Here is a 19,964-nt window from a genome sequence, read left to right on the forward strand (position 1 = left end):
TATCCCTTCGGTGGCGATCTGCAAATCATGGCCGTCGGCAGCCTGGCCAAACTACTTATGAAATAAAGTCAATTAACCATGTTAAAAGTGTCTTATTTTAAATTTGTGTGAGCAAGCTGATAGTCATGGGATAGAGAAACAAAATGCATTCAAAGAACTGCATTGCTCAGAGCATGTCCTACATATTTAATAAATTAATATCTCCATGTACATATAGATTTACAAACTGTAGACACAAACAATTATTCACATAAGAAAGAGGAAGAAAAATCAGCCCAAAAATGTAAGGCATGTTTTTATTTTTGAATTTTTATGCTTAACTTGTTAGTTATTTGCATGAGAGAAAAAAAACTTTCTGTATGTTATTGTTTACAATGATTATATCATAGCCCAGTGGTATGCAACAAAGTAAAAGAACACTGGTGCCTCAAAAAATCTGTTATGATAAAAATTCTACCTTCTTCAGCTGTTGTGTTTTTTAGTAATTGCAAATGTTGAAGGGGAAGAAACATCTTAAAGTAGAACTAAAAGAAAAACTCTTTAGAGTAAAGGAAGATTATAACCCCTGTTAGTTTTCTTTTTCCCTTTTATACCAATCCCATAGGAATCCTGTGGTGTCCACATTGGAGGATTTCTTCTCTATTACTTTTCTGGGGACAACCAAAATGTGGGATTTTCTTTTACTCAATGATAACGGTAAACAGAACAAATAGAGAAGGTGAATCTCACTAATGGGGGTACAGACAACAATAAAACCTTCTAACCCCTCTCCACTCCAAATTTTGCCTTTGGTTAATACTTTAATGAGAAGTAGTCATGAACATAATAATCAAAATCTCCACTCTTAATTGTTATACTAGTGCAGGCTTACATCACATGGATTGCTTGATTTTTGATGATTTATTTGTATTCTCTTCACTGTCTGTCCATTCTTTCTTTTGTTGTCGCTTTGCTCCTGAAATGTATTTACCTAATTTGCATATACACCATATGGGCCAAGGTATGTAGACACCCTTCCAAATGAATGGGTTTAGTAGGAACACCTGTCGCTAACAGTTGCATAATATAAAGCACACAGCTGTTAAATTTCCTGCACACAGCCATGAGCTATTAGTGCCCTTTCACTTGGGCTTTACGATCAGGTCTACCTTTCTGCCTGTTTTTCAGGAGGACAGACACAAGTTTGTTTACACCCGACAGCCCATAGATCCAACACTGGTCCCCCACAGTCTGCTGCCAAAATGTGGACAAAAAAACTGAATGGGCACTGAAGTCACAAAGTAACATCCACCCTGTTCTGCTCTGATTTAGCAAGGGATCTGCCTATGGATCCTCTGCTAAATGGAGCAGAGTGCACTTGTGCAAAAGGACTCTTTAACATCTTTGAGATTAATTGGAGCACAGATTAGGAGCCAGGTGTTCTCAAACAACATCAGTACCTAACTTCACAAATGCTCTTTTGGCTGAATGGGTGACACAAACCCCAAAATATTGTCAAATGTCTTCCCAGAAAAAAAGAAGGCTGGTATAGCTGCAAAAAGGGAGGGTAGGGGAGCAACTCCATATTATTGCCCAAAGAATGGGATGTTGGACAAGTTCATGTAAGTGTGATGGTCAGCTGCTCACAATTTTTTGGCCATATATTTTATCTTATGTGGCCTTTTTTTCTTTGAAATGGGGAAAGGTATAGAAAGCATTGTACTTTTCTGGAAAACCCAGCAAACTAAAATGTAAGATGTTCTTTGCAGCTTTTGTTTTAATGCTGCATATATTTCTACTTTTTGATACTCTGGTTATAAAGCAGCACCTTCCATTATTTTGGCCAGGAGTTCTTCAGTGGATGATCTAAAAAAATATATGGTGAATGCACTGGCTTGTGACAACAAGCAATCCATCATAGCCCCGCTGGGTGTAGAGGAAGATTTCCCTGTTTTTGTTTGAGTTGCTCTGTAAAATACAAGTATAGGTTAATGAGAACAAGTATCAACTTAACCATCTCTTTAAAACCCTATCTCCCTGCAGAGTTCATCCTCGGTTTCCATCAAAGTCTACATACCTGGTGATCCTGCCAGTAGTCAGGCCTTCTTAAAAAAGGGTGACAACATTGATTACCCTGCAGTTAAATTGCTTCAGTGTTGTCGACCTGTTCAGGCAGTGCATACTTGCACACATTGAGGAGTAGAGCAGTCACCATTATCACTGCTGTCAACTGCCCCTTTTCACTGCCAGTCAGTGTTGCCCACACCTAGTTCCTCCTACAGGCATTGTGACTGACAGCATGGCCATGTCCACATACTCTGGGAAGAAGAGTAAGTAAGTAGCTCAATGGGCATCTTGTACCTTGTGGAGGTGAAGCAGGCTTCCCCTTATAGGGGAAGGATATTAAGCAAACAGTGTTTGCTTAAAAATGGAATACAAAGATGGGTCATAGATGAATTTATTAACTGTAGAGGGGGCTATTTAAACTGAAATGCTGTGACCTAATGTGACCCAAGCCCGTTCTTGGCTACTCCTTTTTAAATTCTCTTTAAACCTATTTTCTGAGGATACATAAATCCACAATTATGTATTTAATCTAATTTACATCTGTGTTTTGAAAGAAAGTTGCTAAAATAAATGCATTGTGTACCTGCAAAGTTTGTGGGCTGAAAATGACTCTTTATGTCTGTGCTACAGTTAAAATCTAGTCTACGTCTTCCATGTCATTATACTCTGAAGCTTGTTGTGATTCAGCCTTTGATGAATTCTGTATTGTCACCTCTGGACAGGCTGCACCTTCTAATGGCTCTGCAGGCTGTTCAACTGAGGTAGCCAATTTGCTGGCATCTGAATGTAGACATTCAAGACTGCTTTCTTCTGCTGTCTCCTCCAAACAGTGAGTCACCATAAAAGCGGTTTCTAGATCTTTGATGATTTTTTCATCTATTCCAGAAGGCTCTACGGTAGAACTTTCATCTTGTGCTGCAGAGGCAGGGTCCTCACCATCAGCTACATCCTCATCTTCCTCCACCTCATCATTATCGTGTGTCTTGGCTTCTTTAATTCTCCTATATAGTTCAATTCTTTCTTCCTGCAGTGCTCTGCAAAGCTTTTCCAGCCTCTCAATTTTTACCACAAAGCAGTCATATTCTTTAGCCTTCAGAGCTTTCTGTAATAAAAAAAATAGGCCAAGAGAGATAAACAAGCTTTATTGAAGCAAATAATACAACTTATCTATTGCAAAAAAAAAAAAAATCCTGCCTGCCAAGATTTCTGCTATGCACTCATAAAGGGAAGATTATATTACATATAATAAGCTAGACAGATTTTTCTTACATTGTACAGCATATAATAATAATAAAACAGGTCAATTTGAACAAAGCATTTCCACCACCAGACAAATTTATTTTAATAGTTAAACAAAGATTTTTCAGTGGTGTGTAGAAAATCAATTTCCAAAAGACCACTGCTTTTAGTAGAGAGACAATATAAGGCATTAAAAATGAAACTCCAGTTTTGCGGAGAGGAAAAAATATGTTTGCAATATTTTTCAACGAGCATTCATTGTAGATTTTTAAAGAGCATGTAGTATGCAGTGTTGAACAAATCTTTTAGGCGCTTGTGAAAAATGGTGTAAATTGTAAATGCTTTCAGAAATATTGCAATGAATAGTTTTTATGTATTTATGTATCCATTCTTTGCTTTTTTTTAAAAAAAACATCAGTTCTCCTAGACACACTTGCACATGGTATTTTAAGGAACTTGGCGGGTAGGCTGTTCCAAAGGTCTAGATGAACTAACAACAGTAGTTCTGTGGATTAAGGCTCTCTTATTTGCTTCTGTCTCTTTGTGTAAGACAGACTCAATCATGTTGAGATCAGGGCTCTGGGGGCCATACCATCTCTTCTATGACTCTTTGTACTTATTTTCACTAAAGAAAGACTTCTTTATGACATGCATAGGTGAGTCACTTGGCCTTGTTTTCAAGTTGAAGGTATGTCTTTTTAGCCACAGGTCTTCCTTGAAGACCACTTCTGGGTGTGCCAAGGTTTTATTGACTTTTGTCAACACTGATATCATGGTGCATCTGGATATCTTTAGGGAAAGGGAAAATCAGCAGGATGTCTCTTTCATCTACTGTGCTCAGTTTCCTAAGCTGACCAATGTGTTTTTGGTCTTCAGTTTTGCCGTTTCTTTGTGCTTCAGCAGAAGAAGTTGGATAACACATCTGAAAACGCCTCTATTTCTTGAAATTTATGTCTGTAAGACTACCCTGTATCTTGCTCAGTCTTACTGTTGTATAATGCCCTGTACACACGAGTGGACTTTTCGACCGGACTGGTCCGACGGACGGACAATCCAACCGTGTGTGGGCTTCATTGGACTTCCCACGGACCTTTTCGGAGGAAAATCCAACGGACTTTAGATTTGAAACAGGGTACTATGCATCTCGCGCTCGCTGCAATAGGAAAAACAAATTTTCCTATTGCAGCGAGCGCGAGAAAGAGGCGACAATGTCCTTTAGGTCTGGTATGGATTATAAGGGGAACCTCCTACGCCGAATAAAATGGCGTGGGGGTCCCCCCAAAATCCATACCAGACCCTTATCCGAGCATGCAGCCTGGCCGGTCAGGAAAGGGGGTGGGGACGAGCGAGCGCCCCCCCCTCCTGAACCGTACCAGGCCGCATGCCCTAGCCATTGGTTGTCGGGGTCTGCGGGTGGGGGGCTTATCAGAATCCGTGAGCCCCCTTTAATAATATAATGCGGGGGGCCGGGATCTGGGGGCCCCCTTATTAAAGGGGCTCCCGGATTCCGATAAGCCCCCCGCCCGCAGACCCCGACAACCATTGGCCAGGGTTGTCGGGAAGAGGCCCTTGTCCCCAGGTGCTTTGGGGTGGGGGGGGCCGCAGGGTGCCCCCCTTCCCCAAAGCACCCACCCCCCCATGTTGAAGGCAAGCGGCCTGGTACGGTTCAGGAGGGGGGGCGCTCGCTCGTCCCCACCCCCTTTCCTGACCGGCCAGGCTGCGTGCTCGGATAAGGGTCTGGTATGGATTTTGGGGGGACCCCCACGCCGTTTTTTTTCGGCGTAGGGGGTTCCCCTTAAAATCCATACCAGACCTGAGGGCCTGATATGCTCTGCGACAGGGCTCGCAAGGGGTTAATCTCGCCTATAAAATCAGCGAGAATGGCTTCCTTTTCTAGTCCCGTCGTACTTCATCACGTTCAAAATGAACATGTGTGGGCAAGTCCAGAAGTCCGCCGTAACTCCGTCGAAAGTCCGTCGGGAAGACCGTTGGACCTATTCTGCCGGAAAGTCCGGTCGTGTGGGCGCGAGTCCGTTCATTTGGGAAGCCCGTCGGAAGTCCGCCGAAAGTCCGTCGGATAGACCGTCGGACCAGTCCGGTCGAAAAGTCCACTCGTGTGTACACGGCATAAGAGTTGCAAATTTGGAGTTGGAGATTTGATCAGGATCAGTCCCCAAAGCTGAGAAATACAGGCACATACTTATCCATCATGCCACACCATCAGGAAGGCATGTGATTGGTCCCAAATTTATTCTGCAGCAGGACAACGATCCTAAACATGCAGCCAATATCATTAGGAACTATCTTCAGTGTAAAGAAGAACAAGGAGTCCTGGAAGTGGTGGTTTGGTCCCCACAGAGCCTTAAATTTATCATTTTTAATCATCAAGTCTGTATGGGATTTATAGTTTTTAATCATTGAGTCTGTATGGGATTATGTGTAGAGATTTTAGGCAGCCTACATCTATAGAAGATCCATGGTTAGTTCTTCAAGATGTTTGGAACAACCTACCTGCCGAGTTTCTTCAAAAACTGAGTGCAAGTATACCTAGAAGAATTGATGCTGTTTTGAAGGCAAAGGGTGATCACACCTAATATTGATTTGATTTGGATTTCTCTTTTGTTCATTTACTTTCCATTTTGTTGATTGATAAAAATAAACTACTAACACTTCTATTTCTGAAAGCATTCTTAATTTACAGAATTTTTTCACACCTGCCTAAGACTGCAGAGTATTGTGTATATATATATAGTATATATAGTATATACAGTGCCTTGAAAAAGTATTCATTCCCTTTGAAATTTTCCACATTTTGTCATGTTACAACCAAAAACGTAAAGGTATTTTATTGGGATTTTATGTGATAGACCAACACAAAGTGGAACATAATTGTGAAGTGGAAGGAAAATGATAAATGGTTTTACATTTTTTTTCAAGTAAATATCTGAAAATACAAATCTGTGGCATACATTTGTATTCAACCCCCTTTACTCTGATACCCCTAACTAAAATCTAGTGGAACCAATCGCCTAATTAGTAAATAGAGTCCACCTGTGTGTAATTTAATCTCAGTATAAATACAGCTGTTCTGTGAAGCCCTCGGAGGTTTGCTAGAGAACCTTAGCGAAAAACAGCATCATGAAGGCCAAGGAACACACCAGACATGTCCTGGATAAAGTTGTGGAAAAGTTTAAAGCAGGGTTAGGTTATAAAAAAATATCCCAAGCTTTGAACATCTCACGGAGCACTGTTCAATCCATCATCTGAAAATGGAAAGAGTATGGCACAACTGCAAACCTAAACTGACAGGCCGGCCAAGAAAAGCATTAATCAGAGAAGTAGCTAAGAGGCCCATGGTAACTCTGGAGGAGCTGCAGAGATCCACAGCTCAGGTGGGAGAATCTGTCCACAGGACAACTATTAGTCGTGCACTCCACAAATCTGGCCTTTATGGAAGAGTGGCAAGAAGAAAGCCATTGCTGAGAGAAAGCCATAAGAAGTCTCATTTGCAGTTTGTGAAAAGCCATGTGGAGGACACAGCAAACCTGCGGAAGAAGGTGCTCTGGTCAGATGAGACCAAAATTGAAATTTTTGGCCTAAAATCAAAATGCGATGTGTGGTGGAAAACTAACACCGCGCGTCACCATGAACACATGGTGGCGGCAGCATCATGTTGTGGGGATGTTTTTCTTCAGCAGGGACATGAAGCTGGTCAGAGTTGATGGGAAGATGGATGGAACCAGAAGAAAACCTGTTAGAGTCTGCATAAGACTTGAGACTGGGGCAGAGGCCAGCAGGACAACGACCCTAAACATACAGCCAGAGCTACAATGGAATGGTTTAGATCAAAGCATATTCATGTGTTAGAATGGCCCAGTCAAAGTCTAGACCTAAATCCAATTGAGAATCTGTGGACTTGAAAACTGCTGTTCACAGATGCTCTCCATCCAATCTGACAGAGCTTGAGCTATTTTACAAAGAAGAATGGGCAAAAACTTCACTCTCTAGATATGCAAAGCTGGTAGAGACATCCCCAAAGACTTGCAACTGTAAATGAAAAACATTTATCATTTTCCTTCACATTTATGTGCCACTTTGTGTTGGTCTATCACATAAAATCCCAATAAAATCCATTTATGTTTTTGGTTGTAACTTGACAGAATGTGGAAAATTTCAAGGCGTATGAATACTTTTTCAAGGCACTGTATATACAGTATATCTACTACAGCTGCAGGCATCACCCTGGTACCGTTTTTTAGAGGCAACAGTCAGCTCTCTTGTAAAAGCAACTGGAGTGGCTAACTAGCCACTCGGTTGCTTTTTAAAACAATGGGAGGGGATGACCCCCCTCCTCTCACCTTCCTCTTGGGCTCTCCCATCCCACCGGTAGACCCAAGCTACCAGCCGCTACATCCGCCGGCTGGTCGGAGACCCATACAGAGGCCTTGATTGGGTCTCCGCTATCAAAACCTGTAAGCGATGACATGACATCACCTCCGGTTTACCTGGCTGTCATCAGCGGCATTTTTCGAAAATCTAAAGTATTCAAAAATGCCGATCTTGGCATTTTGAATGCTTTCAAGTGCAAAGGTTTGGGGTCTTATTGACCCCAGATCCGTCAATAAAGAGTACCTGTCATGTCCCTATTGCTGTAACAAGGATGTTTACATTCCTTGTGACAGAAATAAAAGTGATAAAAAAAAATTAAAGGAACAGTGTAAAAAAAAAAAAAATTAATAAAATGTATAATTAAATTTTTTTTTAAAGTGCCTCCCTGTACTAGGGCACAGAGATGAACGTGTACATCAGTCCCACAAAATAGCGATCATCCCACACATGTGAGATCATGGGCAGTAATTCTAGCACTAGACCACCTCTGTAGATATAAAGTGGTAACCTGTAAAGGCTTTTAAAGCGTTGCCTATGCATAGTAAAATATATGTGTCATTTGTTGCTGCTGCACGGGCGTTCACAATTTTATTGTGTGGCATGTTTGTTATCTATTTACTCGGCACAACATTATCTTTTATATTTTACAAAAAAATGGAATATGTTTTTTTTTTTTGCATTATAAAATTTTAACCACTTCAATACAGGGCATTTTCACCCCCTTCCTGCCCAGGCCAATTTTCAGTTTTCAGCGCTGTCGCATTTTGAATGACAATTGCGCAGTCATGCAACACTGCACCCAAATTATCTTTTTTTCCTCCACAAATAGAGCTTTCTTTTGGTGGTATTTGATCACCTCTGCGGTTTTTATTTTTTGCGCTATAAACAAAAGAAGAGTGACAAGTTTGAAAAAAGCACAATATTTTTTACTTTTTGCTATAATAAATATCCAATTTAAAAAAAAAAAAAAAACACATTATTTCTCCGTTTAGGCCGATATGTATTCTTCTACATATTTTTGGTAAAAAAAATCACAATAAGCGTATATTGATTGGTTTGCGCAAAAGTTATAGCGTCTACAAAATAGGGGATAGTTTTATGGCATTTTTATTATTATTTTTTTTTTTTACTAGTAATGGCAGCGATCTGAGATTTTTATCGTGACTGCGACATTGCGACGGACAGATTGGACACTTTTGACACTATTTTGGGACCATTCACATTTATACAGCGATCAGTACTATAAAAATGCACTGATAACTGTATAAATGTCACTGGCAGGGAAGGGGTTAACACTAGGGGGCGATCAAGGGGTTACATGTGTGTCCTAGGGAGTGATTCTAACTGTGGGGGGTGGGGACTCATAAGGGGAGGAGACCGATCAGTGTTCCTCTGTACTGGTAAAACAGGATTGGTCTCCTCTCCCCTGACAGGACATGGATCTGTGTGAAGGATCGGAGATCCTTCCTGCGGATGTCATATTACTATAGCCGGGTAGGGAAGTGGTTAAACAATGTATTTTTTCCCCCAAAATTGCTGCACAAGTACTGTGTGATATAAAAAATTGCAACAACCGCCATTTTATTCTCTAGGGTCTCTGCTAAAAAAATATATAATGTTTGGGGGTTCTAAGTAATTTTCTATCGAAAAATATAGATTTGTACTTGTAAACAACAAATGTCAGAAAAAGGCTGAGTCCTTAAAGAGGTTGTAAACCTCCGGAAAAAAAAAACAAAAAAACCTGCAAGACAAAGGCATAAAGAGCTAGTATGCATCGCATACTAGCTCATTATGAAATACTTACCTTAGAATGATGCCCTGCAGTGCTGCCCGCACTCCGCTCCCATGGCCGTCATCTTTCACTGGAGTTACTTCCAGGTTCGCAGGCTCCGATGCTGTGACTGGCCGGAGGCGCGATGACGGCACGGGCCCTGAAAAAACGGCATCAGCGGGCCGTTTCTTTAATGCTTATGCGCCGATGATGTCGGGAGCAGCAGCGTATACAGTGAATATCTCCTAAACTGTGCAAGTTTAGGAGATATTTACAGTACCTACAGGGAAGCCTTTTTATAGGCTTCCCTGTAGGTACAAATGGTGTAACAGTGTTTACAACCACTTTAAGTGGCTATATTAATGTGGTTTCAGATTATTTAATGAGGTTGTAAAAGCTAATTTTTTTTAACCAAAAAAGATGTCATACTTTCCTGCTCTGTACTAAGATTGTGCATAGAGCAGCCCCTTACCTCTTCTTTACCAGTCCCCTGCTGGCCTGCTCTGTATCTTCTCCCTGCAAGCTCATGCAGGCTCACACCCGAGCCGGGCTGTGTGCATCCAAAGACACACACAGTGTGGCTCGGCCATGCTCCCGCTCCCTTTTCACAAGATTTGACTGACAGCAGCAGGAGCCAATGGATCCCACTGCAGTGTAGTGAGAGCAGGGAGAGGGGAGAAAAGACCTGCAGCCGGATCGATAGAGGACTCATGAATAGCAAAGGAGAGCCTGCAGGGATCTGAGCAGTAGACATCCCTCAAGCACAAGCATGCCCGAATCTAGGGGGTATTGGGGAGGGGTGGGCTCTACCCCTGACACTTGCGAGCAGTCTCCTATCCCATATGGTACTCATCTTGATCCTCCCCACAGCTACGATGTGCACAGTGTATAGCTAGCTACTGCAACTAAGTTGCCATTCCTACCATGGAATGTCACAGGTCGGAACTCCAACCAGTAGCTAGCTATACACTGTGCACCTTGTAGCTGTAAGGGAATCTCCAGTGTGTGTTGTGTGGGGAGCAGCAGCTGTACTGTGCCTTCCTGTCCCCCTTACAGTGCCTTCCTAACCTCCTGTACTGTGCCCTTCTGCCCCCCCTGTACTAAACCCTCTTACTTGCTCTGTGCCCTTCTGCTCACCCTGTCCTTGTCCTGTGTCCTCCTTCTGCCCTGTACTGTGCCCTCCTGCCCCCTCCTGCACTGTGCCCTCCTGCCCCCCCTGCACTGTTCCCTCCTGTCCCCTTTACTGTGCCCTCCTGCCCCCTCCTGCCCCCCCGTACTGTGCCCTCCTGCTCCCCCTGTACTGTGCTGTTTAATTAGAATAAAAATTAACTAACATTTCTAAATGCTGTCTTTACTTTTTGGAGGGCTTGCTTGTTAATTTATTGCTTTAAAGAATAAAGGCTGCACTGGTGATCTTTAAACTCTTCAATGTTGTCCGGGTAGATCCCCCCTAAAAGATTGCCTACCCCTGTTTTAGTGTATGGCCAGCTTAACCACTTCAATACAGGGCACTTATACCCCCTTCCTGCCCAGACCAATTTTCAGTTTTCAGTGCTCTCACACTTTGCATGCCAATTACTCAGTCGTGCAACACTGTACCCAAACAAAATTTATCATTTTTCTCACACAAATAGAGCTTTCTTCTGGTGGTATTTAATCACCACTGGGTTTTTTATTTTTTGCGACCTAAGTGAAAAAAGAGCGAAACTTTTGAAAAAAAAAAAATTTTTTTTGTTTCCATGATAACATTTTGCAAATAAGTACTTTTTTACTGCTACATATCTTTGGTAAAAATAACCCAAATAAGTGTATATTATTTGGTCTGTGTGAAAGTTATAGTCTTAGAAAATTGATCACACGTGATGTACTGAGGGCCTATCTCATTTCCTGAGGCCCTGAAATGTCAGGAAAGTACAAATACCCCCCAAATGAGCCATTTTTGAAAAGTAGACAGTCCAAGGGGTATCAAGGTATTTAGTAAGAGGCATGGCGAGTTTTTTGAAGTTGTAATTTTTTTCACATAATTCTTGGGAAAATTAAGAAATTATTATTTTTTTTTTTTACACGCAGTTGTCATAAAACAAGTTATTTCTCACACACAGCATATGCATACTTCCAATTAAACCCCAAAATACATTCTGCTCCGAGTATGGTGATACCACATGTGTGTGACTTTTTCACAGCCTGGCCACATAGAGAGGTCCAACATGCAGGGAGCACCGTCAGGCATTCTAGGAGCATAAATTACACATAAAATTTCCTAATGGCCTATTACATTTTTGAAGGCCCTGGAGCATCAGGACAGTGGAAATACCCACAAAATTACCATATTTTGGAAAGCAAACACCCCAATGTATATTCTATGAGCCATTATAAGTCTTTTGAGCGGTTCTTTCGGAAAACGTGGAAAGAAAATTAAAACTTTTTTTTTTACACAAAGTGGTAAATGTATAAGATATTTTTAAGACATAGCATGTATATAGCAAAAGCTATACCCCAAAATATGTTCTGCTACTCTTCTTGAGTATGGCAATACCACATGTGTGAGACTTTTACACAGCCTGGCCACATAGAGAGGTCCAACACTGAAATAGTACCTTCAGGCTTTCTAGGAGCATAAATTACATCAAATTTAATTTCTACCTATTACACTTTTGAAGGTCCTGGAGCACCAGGACAATGGAATTACCCACAAAATGACCCCATTTTGGAAAGCAAACATCCCAAGGTATATATGAAAATAGACAAAATACTCCCAGGGGCCTATGCGCAGCTTACAAGTAATGAATGTACTTTTGTATAAAAATATTATTTTATTTTGAATTGATATAAAAAATCCCTCCCAGACCAGAAACACATCATCAATGTATCTGTGCCATGTAAGAACATGACCAGAACATCGCGCGAACCCCTCATCTGAGAGGAGAGCCTGCTCCCACTCCCCCAGGTACAGATTGGCGTAGAATGGGGCACAACAAGTCCCCATCACTAAGCCCTGCACCTGGAGGTAGTGGGAGCAGTTAAATTGAAAAAAATTGTGTTGCAAGATAAACTCCACCTAACTCATTAAGAGGCCTATCATCCAAATGTCTTTGAGAGAGTACTCACCGTACGGCCACCAATCATTGTGAGTGGTGGATGGAGCTGTATAGAGCTTCTACATCCACTGTGACCAAAAGACAGTCATCTGAAATTGTGAGTTCATTGATTATCTGTAAGAAATGGATTGTGTCCTTTACATATGATGACAGAGATGTAACATGAGGTTGTAAGTAGGCGTCAATGACCCTACTGAGATTTTCAGTCAGTCCTCCCCTTCCCGAAACTATAGGTCGGTCTGTGGGACAGTTGAGATTTTTGTGTATTTTGAGAAAGCTATAAAATGTAGGTATCTTAGGGTGTTTGTTGCTTATATAGCCATGAAGATCTTTGGAAATTATCCCTTTCATGTGGAAACTATCCACAAAGTCATAAAGACTTTGTTGAAATTTTCAATTACATTGCCTGAAATTAGGTGTACCAATCTCTATTGTTTAGAATTTTTTTCACACATTTTAATGTATTCTAGATATGTGCAATACGTTTCGTAACGAATTGAAATTCGGCCGAATTTTGCATCTTTCGGACATTCGGATGCATCCGAATGTCCGAATAAAAAAATAACGAATTTCAACTAATACGAAAGAAATTATAGCAAATATAACGAATGAATTTCACATGATTCGGTAATTCGTTAAAGATCTAATGAAACAAAAAGTCAACTCAAAGTAAATCTTACAGTCCAATCAGCTGATTAATTTTGTGCTGGAGGTTGGATTACTGGCAAAGTGCATTCCTGAGAACTGAGTGAGAAGGGTGTTGTATTGTATTTGAGCAGAGGAGAAGAGATATTGTCACTGTGTGTGTTAATAGATTCAATAAACAAACGACTTTCCAAACTACGAATCATTATCACAAATATATATACATACATAAATATCGAATTTCAACTAATACGAAAGAAATTATAGCGGATATAATGAATGAATTCGACATGATTCGAGATTCAGTATAACGAATATCGACACTCTACAGAAATAACAAATTATCCGAAAACGAATTAACGTAACATAACGAATATAACAGAACAAAATTATGTATTTTACGAATGACAACGAACCAAAACTAAACAAAATTTTCTGTTGTGCACAAGTCTAATGTATTCCTTGCCCACTCCTTAAATGGCTGACCACTGTGAGAATATCCTGGTGTGATGTTTTGTATTTCTGCTCTGGCCACTCAAACACTTTTTTTTATCAAAGGTAGGACCTTTTGATATTCTGGATTCCTGTTAATAAGGCTTGTTTTCTCCAAATGATTATGATGATGATGATGATATAATTAATTTATGTATTGATATGTTAAAGATGTCTATATCCCCCAGAAGAAGATCGAATACAATATTAAGATTGAATTGCATTCATAGACATACTTTGTGTATTGTTCAATGTCAATGTCATATTTGATATCTATCATTCAAAGTTTTGTGTACACCAGAGCTCTTGTTGTTGTTCCTCTTTTTTCATGTGTTCCCCTTCCCCCCCTTCCCTTCTTTTGATATTGCTGTTTTTATTCGATGATGATTTTTTATATCAATTCAAAATAAAATAATATTTTTATACAAAACAAATACATTCATTACTTGTAAGCTGTGCATAGGCCCCTGGGAGTATTTTGTCTCCTTTCATATATGCTATTGGGCTATCAGCATTTTGTCCATAACCAGAGGAGGTGGGTCCCATTGTTTGTTCAACACCCCAAGGTATATTCTATGAGGCATGGGCTGCAGATAGGTACTCGATTACTCTGATGGGCTGGTGACAGGTACTTGGGTACTCTGATAGGCTGGTAACAGGTACTCAGGTTGTCAGGAACCATGTCATTGCTTGGTTCACTTGCTGGTGGCACTGTTGCATTTAGCACCAAGGGGTGTAGTTCTGATGGCCACCAGTGGGTGTCTCCCAGCCGAGATGTTAACTGACACTCAAGCCACACCTGATGTGGGACTGCTGGACTATATAAGCCCGCCCTTCACCAAGGCTCAGGGCTACAGAATTCCCCCTGCAAGCCTTATCCCTGCCTGAGCCTGATCCGTTCTTTGATCTTTTCCTGTCCTTTGTCCTGGACTCCGTATCCTGTATGTTGACCCTGAAACCTGTTCCCTGTTGCCTGCTCCCTGCTCCCATTATGGTCTGTGTCCCCATACCTGAATTCTGTTCCCCTTTTTGCTTATCCCTGTTGTTTGCCTATGTGTTTTTCATTCATTTGTTTAAAGTGTTTAGTTAGCTAGTTTGGTGTTATTTGGGGTTTGCTGTATTCTTTGTATTCATGAATGGTTATGGTTTGCTGTTGTTTGGTTTGCACGCGTGCCTTTATCTTGATAAATATACCTTTTTCACTTACTCTTTTGTTCCTGATTCCTTAAGTGCAGCCTATCGATCTGATCACCCTGTGCTGGGTGCCTGTGTATGCCATCCCTGACACGGGTATTCTAATGGGCTGGTGACAGGCACTCAGGTAATCTGATGGGCTGGAGACAGGTACTCGGGTACTCTGATGGGCTGGTTACAGGTACTCGGGTACTCTGATGGGCTGGTGACAGGTTCTCGGGTACTCTGATGGGCTGGTGACTTGGTGATGGGTACTCAGGTACTCTGATGGGCTGGTGACAGGTACTCAGGTACTCTGATGGGCTGCTAACAGGTACTCGGGTAATCTAATGGGCTGGTAATAGTTACTCGGGTACTCTGATGGGCTGGTGACAGGTACTCGGGTAATCTGATGGTCTGGTGACAGGTACGGTACTCTGATGGGCTGGTGACAGGTACTTGGGTACTCAGATGGGCTGGTGACAGGTACTCAGATGGGCTGGTGACAGGTACTTTGATGGGCTGGTGACAGGTCCTCTTTATTACTGGGGGGCAATCAGTGTGTGTTAGTGTGTACTCTAAGCGGTAACGAGCTGTTACCGCAATCTCTTCCTCACACGCGGTCTGTTACCCCATACCTGGATTCTGTTCCCCTTTTCGCTTATCTCTGTTGTTTGCCTATGTGTTTTTCATTTATTTGTATAAAGTGTTTAGTTAGCTAGTTAGGTGTTATTTGGGGTTTGCTGTGTTCTTTGTATTCATGAATGGTTATGGTTTGCTGTTGTTTAGTTTGCACTTGTGTCTTTATCTTAATGAATATACCTTTTTCACTTACTCTTTTGTTCCTGATTCCTTAAGTGCAGCCTATCGATCTGATCACCCCGTGCTTAATGCCTGTGTATGGCATCCCTGACACGGTATTCTGATGGGCTGGTGACAGGTACTTAGATGGGCTGGTGACAGGTACTCAGATGGGCTGGTGACAGGTACTTTAATGGGCTGGTGACAGGTCTTCTTTATTACTGGGGGGGCAATCAGTGTGTGTTGGTGTGCACTGTAAGCGGTAACGAGCTGCTACCGCAATCTCCTCCTTACATATGATTGGTGTGTGAGGAGGAGAACATGGTAACAGCTCATTACCGCGATTTGTTTACATTCTGTGACCGGCTGTGATTGGATCCAGCCAGTCACGTAGTAAAGAGCCAATTTCATTGGCTCTTTACCGAGATCAGGGATGGGCTGTGTCAGGATGACAAGCCTCGTCCCGGATCGCCAGTCTGCGCGCCGTGCACAAGGACAGTGCATTTGGCCGGCTGTGATAAAAAGTGGTAAACGTGGTAAAAAGCTATTTTTATTGGCTTTTTACACTAATCTGGGATAGGCTGTGTCCCGAGGGACACTCTTCATCCCCGATCTCCACGCTGCAGGCCCCTGGGGGCCCGCAGCAGCGGCGAGAACAGGAGGACGTCATATGACACCTGCCCAGGATGGGAGAGTGTTTCTGTCTGCGTCATTTTACTATGGCCCAGTATGGAAGTTATCAAGAAGATCTTACACTGCAGATATACAGCTATGAGGCTGTAGGCACGAGTGTGCCTAGGTACAGGAAATGGACTGCTATACTTCAGGTGGAATTCAAGACAAAGGGTAGATTTTTCAAAGTACTGTTTACGCACAATAACATTTCTAAACGTTCATTATAATATAGTAAATCATCACTTTTTTATTTCAGGTCCACAAAAACCTTGCTTTTCTTTACAAAATGCTTTCTTTTTGTTTTCATTACAGAATGTGTGGGGTCAAGAAAAATTGCTATGAATACTAGTAAAAAGCTGGGAATTGTCAGAATGTTTCTCCATAGGAAAAGAAAAATGTAATCCTCAGCTCTGTTGCCCAGTGATGACTTAATGTAACATTTCTCACCTCTTCAATCATGTCCAGCAGAGCTTTATTGCAATTCTCAAACCGTGTTTTCCAGGTGTTCGTATCCTTTTCCAGTTTTTTTATTTTCTTTGTCATCTGACAAATTCACAACACAAGTTCAGGTTAGCACATAATCATGAAAACAAATGACTGCCTGCTACAAAAAAAATGAAATGAACAAGGTGTTATAGAAAAAAAGTCACATTGCTGAAATGATCATTGTATTTTGACAACGGTAATTACATTTTATGTGTGCTGTTCAAAGAGAAAATGTATTATACCATAAATATTTAACTACGCTGTAGAGTTTGGGTGAGTTGAGGAGATTTATCCTGAAATAAAAAAAATATGCCTTTGTTTTGAAACATATAAATTGCTACATAAACTTTCATTTTACAAGGTGTTCATTTCACATATATGCTTTCACAGCTGTATGCTTTCAATATGTATCAGTGGAAGACAGTTACATTTATTAAACTTGTTTTATTGTTCAAATTTAATAAATAGTTCATTGTATAGTTTACAGCCTGAACCAGGTAACACTCATATATTGATTAAAATAAATAATCAGCAGTATGACAATAAGATTCACAGAGGGCACACTTGTGAAAGCACTAATAGCCCACCTTCCACTCCTGAAAATTATTGGTCTTCATTGGGATTTTCTGTATACCATTGGATACAATATTATATATTTTACTCAGAAGGGAAAAAAGGAAACTTATCTTTTTAATACTTTTTCATAATAATCAAGTAGATACAAAAGTTATTACTAGCTAACCACAAGGTCAACAAGGAAGTGCTATACAGCTTGCAGTCAGCAACACCTTTAAAAGAAGATGATGCGTGGGCTGTCCAAACCTAATTCAATTAAGGGGTGGGGAACACAGCACACAAAACACCAACAGGCCCACAAAAAACAACTAGGGGAAAAGAACTGGGAGCTGCCTAAAGGACCTTATGTCTTAAGGTGGCATCAGATGAGTCCTGACCATTCACCTGGTAAAACTTAGCATATGTGTCAAGAAATGACCAGGTAATAGCCTTACAAATTTGTGAAACAGAAGCCTAATGTGGAAACGCTCAAGATGCACTTGCTGATCTAGTGGAGTGCTCCTTGACAGGAATAGGTGGAACCTTATCCTTAAGCCTGTAGTCTTGAACAACATGCTGCCTGAGCCATCTAGAAATGGTGGATCGAGATGCAAGTTGTTCCTTCTGAAATGATGAAAAGGGAGTCTGTTAGTCTGGAGAAAGAAGTATCAAAGAAATAAATTCTCAAACAGCTCAAACCAAGGAAGTGAAATCTCCCCAGGGTGTACAAGAAAAGGACAAAAAGATAAATGGACAATGTCTTGGTTAAAGTGAAAGGAAGAGGACCTGTGCCTAAAGACAACCTTGTCTCTGTGCGATACAACAAAATTATTTGCAAGACAAGGCTGGCCTCACAAAAGTGATGGCATTAGGGAAGGCTACCTTATGAGTAAGAGTAGAGATAAGAATTTCCCTGGCAAAACCAGGCTGAGATCTCAAAGAGTCACAGGCAGATGCACAGGTGGAACTACAGTATATGAGCCACACCCTGTACAAAGGCCGTTATCAAGAAAAAGAAGAGATTTGTGCCTTGATGGTACTCATGGAAAAATGTTGATCACAACCAGATTGGTAGAAGGTCAAGATGTGTCCCAAAGAGTTCTTCCTGGGATAAAACTTCCTTGGCTCACACCATGCAAAGAGAACATGGTTCTGAAGGTGAGGCGAAACGTTATGCACAGATGCTGCACCTGCTTGTCCCAAGCAGCCAGAATGTCAAGTTTATTGTCAATGGTCTGGAGTGGTGGGCAAATGTGACTGCCTTTAAGGCATGGTTCCCCCTCAAAAACCATACCTGACCCTTATCCAGTGGCTAAGAGTCTGGTATAAATTTGGAGGTAGATTACACACCGTTTTACAAACAGAAGCAGGCTGGGGAAAGATCTGCATTTTTTTAACAAAAGCTGACAAATTAACCTTGAAGTAAGTCAGTATAAAATGCCAAGATTCAGTGGGGTTCAGATGCTATGTTCAGGGTTTGCAGATTTTTTGCTGGGTTTGGCAAATGTCCAGGGAACCAAACTTTACTAGGTTTGCTCATCACTAGTTACAAAATTCAACATGTTGCCTTTGATGGCCTAAAGTCCAGCCATGATCTCGTTACATGTAATGGAATGTAACAACGTATAAGATATAATTTTCTGGTTCTGACACTGCGATTAGCAAGGGTAAGTTGTTCATAGTGTTAGAACTAGCAACAAATGTAGAGCTTTTAAGGACACCGGCACTCGCTTTTCTTCTTTTTTTAAGGGCTTTTCTTGCCCATTTTTATTTAAAAGAATGTTGAAAAATATACACAAACAGTTGAAGAATATACACAAACATGAGTTTCCCACAGGGGTATTTAGCATTTCTTTTCCATCCAAATAAATGACATTAAGCTCTTCTGGCTTGCACTTGCAGCGCTGCTGCTCTAACCTTAAAGTCCAGGCCCTTGTCTGTCTCCTACAGATTGTTTGCTCACCAACTCGGTGCACACAACTAACAGTCTCCTTCCTGCTCTGGCTCCCACCTATCTCCTATGTGGAGCACTCCTGACTCCTTGGCAACAACCTCCTGTCTGCCGGGGTGGAGCCCAGAACCACGGTCAGGTCACTGCTAAAAGCCCAGCTAGTCAGCTGGCTATTCTGAATACCGGGACCCAGGATTGGAGATTTTATCCCACCCGGATTATTTTGAAATCTCCAGGCTCCAGGTCCCAAAATAAACACTGAGGAAACGGAAAAGCCAGTTTCCGCTCCATGATACAAGCTCCCTGGAGCCCCTCAACCCACCTGGTTGAGAATTCTGGGTCATAACCTCTTTCTAGACCCTGGCAGGGCAATGCTCTGCCACAATAGTAATCTCAAACTACAGATGTGCTTACCTTATGTAGGCTTTGCTTGGTAAGTACAGAAAAATGGGCAGCATAAGCACTGTGGCTCTCCTCTTTGTGCCCATACCTACTTAGAGTTTTGTTTTAATATGTTACATTATCACCACAATAGCTGATAATGTAAACTTTGAGATGTCAGCCCTTGACCCATACATAGTTGAGGTTTGCCAACTGGTCTTGTTCACTATCACCTGCCAGAAAATTCTGTATTTATCAGAAG

The 19,964-nt window shown here is 41.4% G+C and overlaps 1 protein-coding gene across 1 annotated transcript in view; it reads right to left on the reverse strand.

Annotated features, from left to right (window-relative positions):
- Positions 1-282: 282 nt before the first annotated feature.
- TXLNB (taxilin beta) overlaps positions 283-19,964 on the reverse strand; it is a 156,317-nt gene continuing 136,635 nt past the window's right edge. Inside the window, exons 9-10 of the mRNA XM_073627391.1 lie at positions 16,777-16,872; positions 283-3,148 (exon numbers count right to left, since the gene is read on the reverse strand). Of these exons, the coding sequence (XP_073483492.1) occupies positions 2,684-3,148; positions 16,777-16,872 (561 nt within the window). The 3' untranslated portion in view covers positions 283-2,683. The remainder of the gene's footprint in view (positions 3,149-16,776; positions 16,873-19,964) is intronic.

The sequence above is a fragment of the Aquarana catesbeiana genome, linkage group LG04 (assembly GCF_042186555.1).
Source record: "Aquarana catesbeiana isolate 2022-GZ linkage group LG04, ASM4218655v1, whole genome shotgun sequence".
Taxonomy (NCBI): domain Eukaryota; kingdom Metazoa; phylum Chordata; class Amphibia; order Anura; family Ranidae; genus Aquarana; species Aquarana catesbeiana.